Below are 12,078 nucleotides of genomic sequence, written 5' to 3'. Positions count from 1 at the left end.
AGGGGTGCTCCCACCCAACGAGATGGTGGGGCTGATCTAATCAGAGCTCACCAAGCCCAGCTGGACTGGGACTGAAAAAGCACAGGATCAAACCGGACTCCCTGAACATGGAGGACAATGATGGCTGCTAAGAAGCCAAGGACAATGGCACTGTATTTGGATACTACTCCACATGCTGGCTTTGGGGGTGGGGCTAGCCTGTTTGAATGCTCACTTTCCTAGACCTGGATGGAGGGGAGAGGAACTTGGACTTTCAGCAGGCCAGGGAACCCTTACTGCTCTTAGGACAGGAAAGGGAGGGGGAGTGGACAGGGGAGGTGGAGGTAAATGGGAGGTGCGGAGGCGGCGGAAATTTTTAATAAAAGAAAATAAATAAATTTTAATGCAATATATAATAATTACTGATTTTTATCTTGTACTTTTTCTAGATCCTTCCTTCTTCCCCATCATCTACCTCTTTCTCTCTGTAAAAAGCAATCACATAAACAAAAAAATTTAAAATAGGATTATAACAATTAAAAAATACACAGATCACAGAAACACACACAGAGAAATACAGAAAGATAGATAGATGAAAGATAGAGAGATATAGATAGATAGATAGATAGATAGATAGATAGATAGATGATAGACAGAGAGAGAGAGAAGCTAAAGTACACCAAATTAAACCAAACCAAAATATTTTAAACAATTCAACCCTTAAACCATAGTACTAAGCAAACACATATTAGATGAAAATAAATACAGTATAAAATTATATGAAAGAAAATATCTACAAACATACAACTGAGGTCATTTTGTTTAGGCCATCTACTTCTGGGCATGGATCCAACCTTAAGTGTGGTTAATATACCCAATAAAACTCAATTACAGAAAACTTGCTAAAACTTCTTGCTTTGGGTTCAGAGCTTGTGTCTGTCTTTCAGTCTCTCTCTCTCTCTCTCTCTCTCTCTCTCTCTCTCTCTCTCTCTCTCTCTGTCTATCTATTTCTCATTACTGGAAACCAATTTGGATAGAATCTTTGCAGGCATTGTGCATGCTTTCATAATCTCTGTAGGTTCACATATGCATCAGTCCTGTTATGTCTCTAAGATATTTTCCTTAGGACACCTAATCTGTTCTGGCTCCTACAATCTATTGAGTTTTTGTTTCCAGAAATAAAGTTTAACTATTTAGTTATTGGGGTCAACTAAGGACAATTTCAATACCTATACTGATTTTATACCTGTTGTGCCTCTCTACCATTAACTCATAGAGAGTTATTCTAATTTGTCATTGAGATGATAAATTAATAACTCATGTATTTGGAAAGCAGCACTGTTCACCCAGGCAGGTACCTCTGTTGAAAGCTCACAGGTTAAAATAAAATTCAAAGTTTGTCCTTGTACTTTCTACTCAGGTTTCTACAATAACCCAGATAACCATAGATCAAGATGAGAACAGACCACTGAAATAGAACTAACAGCTAAACTACAAGTCTTGTCTAGATATGACAAGGTTTGTCTACACTTTTTTAAAATTCATTAATTTTATGTAAATGCTCTCTCATCACATTATTATCTTAACACAAAAATATTGTCAACCAAAGAAAACTGCAATTTTAGAACAAGGCAATTATTTAGTGTTTATTATTTCACTGTGTTCTGTTATAGAAACAACAAAGGTAATTTATGTTTCTCTTTATTCCACAGTACCCTTAACTTCACTGTAAGCAATCTAACTTCACTTTGTCATGCAACACACACTCCATGTTTTCTAAATCTTTATTTTTTACCTCTGTTGAAAGATCCTATATTTACACATAGCTTTCTTATCACCCCTAATTTTGGTTTGCCTTACAACTATTCCTGATTTCTTAGTTCCCAAGTGTCACTTCATGCTTAAGACTTTCTTTCTCCAGGGTTCCCTTCTGGTTTTCTTTTGTCCCTGTTCTCTGTTAATACTTCAGGCAATAATGATTCATTTCTAGTCATTTGGTTTCTACAAATTAAACCCACAAAGCAAGTATTCAAGTTGTGGAATCACATAGATGAGAGAACATGAAGCATTTGTCTTCATGGACATGGGAGAAATTATTAAGCATATTCATTCCAGTGTCATCCACTTACTCACATAGTTCATGATTCTTGTTTTACTACTGAGGAATATCCCATTGTTTACGTGCCTCAGCTTTCATTGTCTATTTGTCCTTTGTTGGAAATCTAGGTTGATTCCATTTCCCATCTTTTGTGAATAGAGTAGCAATAAATATTGATGTGCAAGTGTCTTTACAGTAAAATCTAGACTCTCTTGGGTATATACTTGGAGGGATAAAGTTAGAGCACAGAATAGATTTTTGTGAAAATTTTTGATTAAATTTCCAAAGTCAGGACAGTAGTGTATAATCTCATACAGTGCATGGGGATCACCTATTCTCCACAACCAAGTATGCATTTGTTATCATTGATTTTCTGGTTCATAGTCATTCTAACTGAGGCCAAAATAGAATGTTAAATTTGTTAAGAACTGCATTTCACTATGAAATAAGGACTGTATCACTGCATGCCATAGAGAAACCAACAAGAAATTGAATGGGAAATTCTGCCTTCAGGTACCTGCCCTAATGTGGGAATGCATTATTCAGTCTGCACTAGGAGAAGGGACATCAATGATCATATAAAGTACCAGAGCTTGTAGTCTTCAATAACAGCCTTTTATTAAGATATACCTGCTAGTTCCTAAGAGTTATGCAATGATCAACTTTAATCTAATTATATTTGTTGAGTAAATCATTGTAAATATTCATCCCAGGTAAACATGTACAAAAGCCCATGGCTTGGGGAAACATAGGCCCTAGTATACCCTACCGAAGTTTCATTGCTAACAGTCATGTTGTCAAATTACAATATAAATATTTATTTTTAGAACCAATAGATTATTCCTGCTCTCAGTCATGATCACAGAACTTCTGTGTGCAGTGGGTAATAATTAACGTAAACATTCATACCTGGTCTAAGTGCTAAGAATGGAAGACTGAGTACTCATCCTCAGATGAGCCCTCTGTATCTACTTTGCACCCCAAACTCAGGGATTTTCACAAAAAGATATGATCAAATTTAAGAACAAAATATGGGGTGGTTAGCCATGAAATACTGTCTTCAGGACCTGGCACAGCTACTATACATATTAACTCTCAGCATCTACAGTTACTAGCACATGATCTCAACAAATTAAGCAAGTCAATGTTACAGCATGACAGTTTGTGAAGTAACTGAGTGAGTAAATATGTCTACTTGTAAGCTTGGCAATATTGTTTGAATTGCTTTGTATCTACTTGGTAGAAATGAGAATTGAATTTCATAAACTTTATTCTAAGATTCTTATACATATCTTAATTTATTTGTGCCTTGCTTTCACCATTGAACACAATGTAACAATTTTAAAGAATAATAAATGACTCTGTGTCCCCTATTTCTAGAAATAATTGATAGGATTAGCTTCATAGAGTGCATAGATTTTCCATTGTACTAGTTTTCATGAATAGAATACCTTCTGTAACCAAGCAAGGTCTAAAGTGGAGGTTTTAGGACACCAAAGCAGCCAAAAACAATTGGCCTAGAGTGAACTAGTCCTTCCTGGAGAGTGTTCTTTGACTGGAACCTAGCAGAATCTTCATTATTGAGACCAAGGAGACTGCATCCAGCAACTGATGGGAGCAGATTCATAGTCTTATTAGGTGGAATTCATGGAGTCCTACTAAGGAGTGGGAGAAAGGATTGTAAAAACCAAAGGCTCACATACACAATTAGATCACTATCCACATAATCAACTAATGCAGACTCATGAGGGTTCGTGGAAATCAGGGATCTGGTAGGACTGCCTTAGGTCCTCAGCTTAACTGTTATGATTATAGCTTGGCATGCTTTGGGGATTACTAACACTGGAAACAGGATCTGTCAGATTCTTTGCCCTACTTGTTGGACAATTTTCTTTTTACTGGGTTGATTCATCCAGGCTAATGCTATGATACTTGCCTGGTCTTATTGTAGCTTCTTATGCCATACTTTATGGATGTTCCTGGAATGTCTGCAATTGTCTGGGTGGAGACAGAACAGGATGCATCTGTGGGAGACAGAAGTATGGGTGAGAGAGAAGAGTAACAAGAAACTTTGATTGGGATGTACTTTATGAGAAAACAATTAAAAATTTGAAGAAATATTGCAACATGGTAGGCAGGGATTCTTCATTGGCCAACTCCAAGCTTTGACTCTATCGGTATTGGATGAGTGATGGAAAAAGTATAATCACTTTTGGGAAGGTCTGTAGGGGCTCCTTCATACCTTCTTTATTATGGAGTGACACAACTATTTTTATATAAATAGCAGAGTTTTGACTTATTCTGCTATTATGAAACAAAACAAAGACTTTTTGGAAGGTTCCCAAAGAATTCAGAGGAAGATAGATGGGGATAGACATGATCAAAATATAATTTATATACGAGGGAAAATTTTATAGAATAAGCACAATTATTTTGAAAAATGTAAATAACAATTTTATATATGTTTAGAATTTTCAGAACTGTACATTTTACACTGTGCTTATTTCTCCCACAACTCCTACACTTTATTTTCTAGATATTTCTGCTTTTGCTATATTCTGCTAGACAGTTTCATTTTTAAGTTAGATATTTTCTCAAATAGTTCTGTGTACTTAAACAATACATAAAAAACTAGAGTTTCATATATTATCTGTTTTTCAGAGATAATTTTAATTAATACAGTTATCTCTACATTGTTTTTCTAATTAATACAGCTACATTGATTTTCTAAAGGTGATATAAGTTCCTTATTCTTTCAATGACCTAGACCTCTTGTATCACAAATATAGCCATGTCTTCTTAATGCAGTCTTCTGCTGACAGACATGAAGTTTATTTCCATAAGTTAAAAATAATGCTGCATTAAACATTAATGTGTAAATATTTCTGAGGTATGTTTCTTTAGATCATTTCAGTGAGTTTTTCTATGAAAACTTCTATTATGGCAAATAATAATCATGTGAAATGAGGCTGTAATTTCTCAAAATTTAATAAGTTATGAAATTTCCAGTCACCACCATTATCATCACAACCTACTTCTGTATATCAAAATAACAACCTTGCCACAAAGTAGAGCAACTGCCTCAGGCCAGAAATCTATTGAGAGCTTAAGACCTTATTGTTACACAAATGACATCTGCAGAGCTGAGTGAATGATACAAGATGCATTTCCTCAAACAGGATTACGACTTGAATTTCATCATCCTCTTGCTTGACTCAAGTGTTCTCCCCACCTTCTCAAACTGGACTAAGTGCTTATTTAAGAAGTCCCCTATTCTTGAATGGAAATTACCTGAGTCTATTATGGTAAATACAGGAATGTTCACACCCAACAACAACATATGATCAGTGCCTTCTCCATAGTCACTGAGCACACAAGGCCCACACCATGGGATGGAGCTGTATCATTCTCTTCCTTGAGTCAGTAACTACAGGTAAGGGATTTCTAATTCTAAATATGAGAAGACAGGGAGTGAGGTTGAAAGACCCCCACTCAATAATAGCAGCTAGCAGCAGTAACGCCATTTCGCAAGGCATGAAATTTTACCAGCGCAGAGGACAGGGAAGCTCAGTTAAAGTTCAGCTCAGAAAAACAAGGGCGGTGGGGGCCAAGCAGGATATCTGTGGTCAGACACCCGGCCATGAGCAAGGGAACAGAAACAGCTTGTACCCTAGATAAACGAAGTTAACTTGCATATCTGATTTCTTGGAAACCCCCTGGAAGTACCCAGCTGTCCCTAGTTTAAACCCGAGCCTTGTTTAAATTGTCCAATCAGAACCCTGTAACTACGCTTCTCGCTTCTGTACCCGCGCTTTTGCTCCCTGACCCTATAAAAACCCACTGCTCCAGCCTAAAGGCGCGCTAGTCCTCCGAGAGACTAAGTCGCCCCAGGTACCTGTGTATCTGAATAAAGCCTCTTGCTTTTTGCATCCGAAGAGTGGTCTCGCTGTTCCTTGGGAGGGTCTTCCCAGACTGGAAGACAACCCACTTCGGGGGTCTTTCATTTGGGGGCCCGTCCGGGATTAGGAGACCCCTGCCCAGGGACCACCGACTCACCACCGGGAGGTAAGCTGGCCAGCGATCGCTTTATGTGACTGTCTGTATTGTGTTTTTATGTTTGCGCCTGCGCCAGTGTCTGCACTAGTTAGCTGACTAGATCTGTATTTGGCGGACCCGTGGAGGAACTGACGAGTTTGTACTCCCGACTGCAGCCCTGGGAGACGTCCCGAGGGCATCTGGGGTCCGATTCGAGACCCGTCCGTATTCAGTGAACCCCACCCGGATTGGGCTGTTTGGAGCTCCTCCGCAGTCAGAAGGGCACGTGGTTCTTCTGGGAGTAGAGAGATCCGGACTCTCGCTATCTCCAACTCAGACTTTGCTCTCGGTTCTACGCCGAAGCCGCGCTGCGCGATTTTGTTGTTTTGTTATTGGTTTTCTGTTCTTTTGTTTGGTTTTGTCTGTGTCCGTGTTTGAAAATATGGGACAGTCCTTAATTACCCCTTTGAGTCTAACTTTACAGCACTGGAGGGACGTCCAGGACATTGCGAACAACCAGTCCGTGGAAGTCCGAAAAAGGCGTTGGGTCACTTTCTGTTCGTCTGAATGGCCCACGTTTAACGTGGGCTGGCCGAGGGATGGTACATTCGACCTTACTATTATTTCACAGGTCAAAGCCAAAGTGATGGACCCCGGCCCTCATGGGCACCCAGACCAAGTTGCCTACATCGTGACTTGGGAGGCAATGGCATATGATCCACCACCATGGGTTAAGCCTTTTGTTCCTCCCAAACCCCCACTTCCTCCGTCTGCTCCCTCCTTACCCCCTCCACTCCTCCCCACTCCAATAGGACCCCCATCCCGCTCATCTCTATATCCGACTCTTACTGACCCCTCAAAAATCAAACCTCCTCCTCCGCAGGTTCTGCCCGCGGGGGATGACCTATTGGTAGACCTCCTCATGGAGGACCCCCCTCCCTACCGAGAACAGGCCCTCCCGCCTCAGGAGGCCGACTCGACCGATGAAAACGAGGGGCCTGCCGCGCCATCTCCCGCTGCCCCGTCCCCCATGGCAGCCCGCTTAAGGGGACGGCGAGACCAGCAGCTGGCCGCGGATTCTACTTCCTCTCAGGCATTCCCTCTCCGGACCGGAGGAAATGGCCAACTACAATACTGGCCGTTCTCCTCCTCCGACCTATATAACTGGAAAAATAACAATCCCTCTTTTTCTGAAGACCCAGTTAGGCTGACTGCTCTAATTGAGTCGGTCCTGATTACTCATCAGCCCACCTGGGATGATTGCCAACAATTACTGCAGACTTTGCTGACTTCGGAGGAGAAGCAGAGAGTCCTCCTGGAGGCTCGAAAGGCGGTTCGGGGAACAGACGGACGTCCCACCCAGCTGCCTAATGAAATAGATGCCGCTTTTCCCCTCGAACGTCCCAACTGGGACTTCACCACCCAGGAAGGTAGGAATCACCTAATTCTCTATCGCCAGTTGCTCATAGCGGGTCTCCATGGGGCAGGCCGACGCCCCACCAACCTGGCTAAAGTTAAACAGGTATTGCAGGGACCAGGAGAAACTCCCTCAGCGTTCTTAGAGCGACTCAAAGAAGCCTATCGTAGATACACCCCTTATGACCCAGAAGATCCAGGGCAAGAAACTAGCGTAGCTATGTCTTTCATTTGGCAATCTGCTCCGGATATCAAACGCAGACTCGAGCGCCTAGAAAACTTAAGGGAGAGTTCGCTCAGGGACCTACTAAAGGAGGCAGAAAGAATTTACAATAAGAGAGAGACTCCAGAAGAAAGGGAGGACCGTCTTAGAAAGGAGGCAGAGGAAAGAGAGGACCGTCGCAGAAAAGAAGCTGAGGAAAAGGAAAAAGAAAGGTACCGTAAGAGACATAAGGAGATGAGCAAACTCTTGGCCACCGTAGTTTCCAGTCAAAGACAGGGTAGACAGGAGGGAGACCGGAGGGGGCCCCAGGTGGAGAAGGACCAATGTGCGTACTGTAAGGAAAAAGGACACTGGGTTAAAGACTGCCCCAAAAGACCGAAGGGGCCCCGAAAGCCACGACCCCAGACCTCCCTCCTAACCTTGGAAGACTAGGGGGGTCAGGGTCAGGAGCCCCCCCCTGAGCCCAGGATAACTCTTGACGTCGGGGGGCAGCCAGTCACCTTCCTGGTGGACACTGGGGCTCAACACTCTGTGTTGACCCAAAACCCCGGACCCTTGAGCGATAAATCCGCTTGGGTCCAGGGGGCTACCGGGGGAAGAAGATATCAATGGACAACCGACCGCAAGGTACATCTGGCTACCGGTAAGGTGACTCATTCTTTTCTCCATGTCCCGGATTGCCCATACCCATTACTGGGAAGAGACCTGCTGACCAAATTAAAGGCCCAGATATACTTTGAGAATTCAGGGGTGCGAATTGTGGGGCCACAAGGACAGCCCTTGCATGTGTTAACCCTAAATTTGGAAGATGAATATCGGCTCCATGAGCCACCTAGAGACCCCGAAACCACACTAGAGACTTTTTGGCTGTCTAAATTTCCCCAAGCATGGGCAGAGACTGGGGGTATGGGATTGGCCACTCAACAAGCCCCCTTGATTATATCGCTAAAAGCGACTGCTACCCCTGTCTCAATCAAACAATATCCCATGTCGCTTGAAGCTAAGATGGGAATCAGACCCCACATACGGAGACTCCTGGACCAAGGGATACTAACACCCTGTCAGTCCCCCTGGAATACTCCCCTATTACCTGTCAAAAAGCCGGGAACTGGGGACTATCGGCCAGTCCAGGACCTCAGAGAAGTTAACAAACGGGTAGAAGACATACATCCCACCTTGCCTAACCCCTACAATTTGTTAAGTGGGCTTTCCCCGTCTTATAATTGGTACTCAGTATTGGACTTAAAAGATGCATTCTTTTGCCTGAGACTTCACCCAGAAAGCCAACCTATATTCGCCTTCGAATGGAAGGACCCAGAATTGGGGATTTCAGGACAACTGACCTGGACCAGGCTCCCACAAGGGTTCAAAAACAGCCCCACCCTGTTCGATGAGGCGCTACATAGGGATCTGGCCGATTTCAGGATTCAGCATCCTACCCTGATATTGCTCCAATATGTGGACGACCTCCTACTGGCGGCTACCTCAGAACAGGAATGTAAGGAAGGCACAAAGGCCTTACTGCTGACCCTAGGGAACCTGGGCTATAGAGCCTCCACCAAAAAGGCTCAAATTTGCCAAAAGCAGGTCACTTATCTGGGGTACCAAATCAAAGAAGGGCAAAGATGGCTGACTGAGGCCAGAAAAGCGACAGTTATGAACATGCCTGTACCTGGGACCCCTCGGCAGCTGAGGGAGTTCCTGGGGACAGCAGGGTTCTGTCGCCTATGGATTCCAGGATTTGCTGAAATAGCAGCCCCTTTATACCCACTCACCAAATCAGGGACTCTGTTCAGGTGGGGCGAGGACCAACAAAAGGCATATCAGGAAATAAAGCGGGCCTTACTCACCGCTCCCGCATTGGGACTCCCAGACCTAACTAAGCCATTTGAACTGTTTGTGGACGAAAAACAGGGTTACGCAAAAGGGGTCCTAACTCAAAAACTGGGTCCTTGGAGACGTCCTGTAGCTTATCTCTCGAAGAAGCTCGACCCAGTGGCTTCAGGATGGCCGCCCTGCCTGCGAATGGTAGCGGCGATTGCAGTCCTTACCAAGGACGCGGGTAAACTAACTCTGGGCCAGCCATTGACCATCCTGGCACCTCATGCGGTGGAAGCCTTGGTTAAGCAGCCTCCAGACCGTTGGCTCTCTAATGCCCGCATGACCCACTACCAAGCCATGCTCCTGGATACGGACCGGGTGCACTTCGGACCTGTGGTAACCCTAAACCCTGCAACCCTGCTCCCTTTGCCGGAGGGAGGGGCGAAACACAATTGCCTCGAGATCCTTGCGGAAATGCACGGGACCAGACCGGACCTGACGGATCAACCCCTCCAGAACGCTGATTTTACCTGGTATACAGACGGGAGCAGCTTTCTAAAAGATGGTCAACGAAGAGCCGGGGCTGCAGTGACCACCGAAACCGAGGTAATCTGGGCAGAAGCCCTTCCAGCCGGAACCTCTGCCCAGCGGGCTGAACTCGTTGCGCTCACCCAGGCTCTCAAGCTGGCAGAAGGTAAGAAGCTTAATGTCTATACTGATAGCCGGTACGCCTTTGCCACTGCCCACATCCACGGGGAGATTTATCGGAGGCGGGGACTGCTAACATCCGAGGGCAAGGAAATTATAAACAAAAACGAGATCTTGGCCTTACTAAAAGCCCTGTTTTTACCCCGAAAACTAAGTATAATCCATTGCCCAGGACACCAAAAAGGGGACAGCCCCGAGGCCCGAGGCAACCGAATGGCTGACGGGGCCGCACCAGAGGCCGCTATAGGCATGACGCCAGGCGCCTCACAAGTCCTCACGATTGCCCCAGAAGATACCAACGCCCCTCCTTTACATTGTCCCTTCCACTATACCAGAGAGGACACGGAGATACTAAAAAGAATGGGGGCTTCTCATGATTTGGCCAGAGGGCATTGGGTCTTCCAAGGCAGATCTGTGGTGCCCACAAAACAGACTTTCGAACTGATAGATTATTTACACAAGCTGACTCACCTTAGTCCTCGGAAAATGAAAACTCTCCTAGACAGAGAAGAAAGCTTCCATTATTTGCTAGGCAGAGACAAAATCCTACAACAAGTAGCTGATGCCTGCAGGGCATGCGCTCAGGTCAATGCTGGAAAATCCAAATTCGGGACAGGAATCCGGGTACGAGGACACCGACCAGGTACCCATTGGGAAATTGATTTCACTGAAATTAAGCCTGGACAATATGGATACAAATATCTGTTGGTATTTGTTGACACCTTCTCCGGATGGGTAGAAGCCTACCCGACCAAACATGAAACAGCCAAGATAGTGACCAAGAAGCTGTTGGAAGAGATTTTCCCCAGGTACGGCATGCCCCAGGTACTGGGAACCGACAATGGGCCCGCCTTTGTCTCCCAGGTAAGTCAGTTGGTGGCCAAGCTCTTGGGGATTGATTGGAAATTACATTGTGCTTACCGACCCCAAAGTTCAGGACAGGTAGAGAGGATGAATAGAACAATCAAGGAGACTCTAACTAAATTAACGCTTGCAACTGGCACTAGAGATTGGGTACTCCTACTACCCCTAGCCCTTTATCGTGCCCGCAACACTCCAGGACCTCATGGACTTACTCCCTTTGAGATATTATATGGGGCGCCCCCGCCCCTCATTAATTTTTTTGACCCCGATATTTCAGACTTTGCTAACAGTCCCTCTTTGCAAGCTCACTTACAGGCACTCCAGGCCGTGCAGAGGGAAGTCTGGAAGCCACTTGCTGCCGCTTACAAAGACCAGCTGGACAGACCAGTGATACCCCACAACTACCAAATTGGTGACGCGGTTTGGGTCCGCAGACATCGGACTAAGAATTTGGAACCCCGTTGGAAGGGACCCTACACTGTGCTGCTGACTACTCCGACTGCTCTCAAGGTCGACGGCATTGCGGCCTGGGTCCACGCCTCCCACGTAAAAGCGGCCCGACCGGACGAGAAAACATCAGAATCATCATGGAAGGTTCAACGTTCTCAAAACCCTCTAAAGATAAGACTTACTCGGGAGCCCCCCTAATCATTTTATGGGCCCCCTCATAATCATACTGTTAATCTTGCTGTTCGGGCCTTGTATCCTCAACCGTCTGGTTCAGTTCATGAAAGACAGGCTGTCAGTTATACAGGCCTTGGTCTTGACCCAACAATACCACCAACTTAAACAGTTTGACCCTGAAGATGTAGGAAACCGAGTCAGCTGAATAAAGGATTTTATTCAGTTTAAAGAAAAAGGGGGGAATGAAAGACCCCCACTCAATAATAGCAGCTAGCAGCAGTAACGCCATTTCGCAAGGCATGAAATTTTA

The 12,078-nt window shown here is 44.6% G+C and overlaps 1 protein-coding gene across 1 annotated transcript; it reads left to right on the top strand.

The window, feature by feature from the left end:
* Window positions 1-6,400: 6,400 nt before the first annotated feature.
* Window positions 6,401-11,801, top strand: LOC119805871. The gene is given in 1 exon segment (XM_042054407.1): window positions 6,401-11,801. A coding segment is annotated over 1 exon segment (5,238 nt). The 5' UTR covers window positions 6,401-6,554; the 3' UTR covers window positions 11,793-11,801.
* The last annotated feature ends 277 nt before the right edge of the window (window positions 11,802-12,078 follow it).

This window comes from Arvicola amphibius, unplaced genomic scaffold (genome assembly GCF_903992535.2).
Source record: "Arvicola amphibius unplaced genomic scaffold, mArvAmp1.2, whole genome shotgun sequence".
Lineage (NCBI taxonomy): Eukaryota > Metazoa > Chordata > Mammalia > Rodentia > Cricetidae > Arvicola > Arvicola amphibius.
The sequence above is the reverse complement of the archived record's forward strand: the minus strand, read 5'-3'. Positions and strand labels throughout refer to the sequence as shown.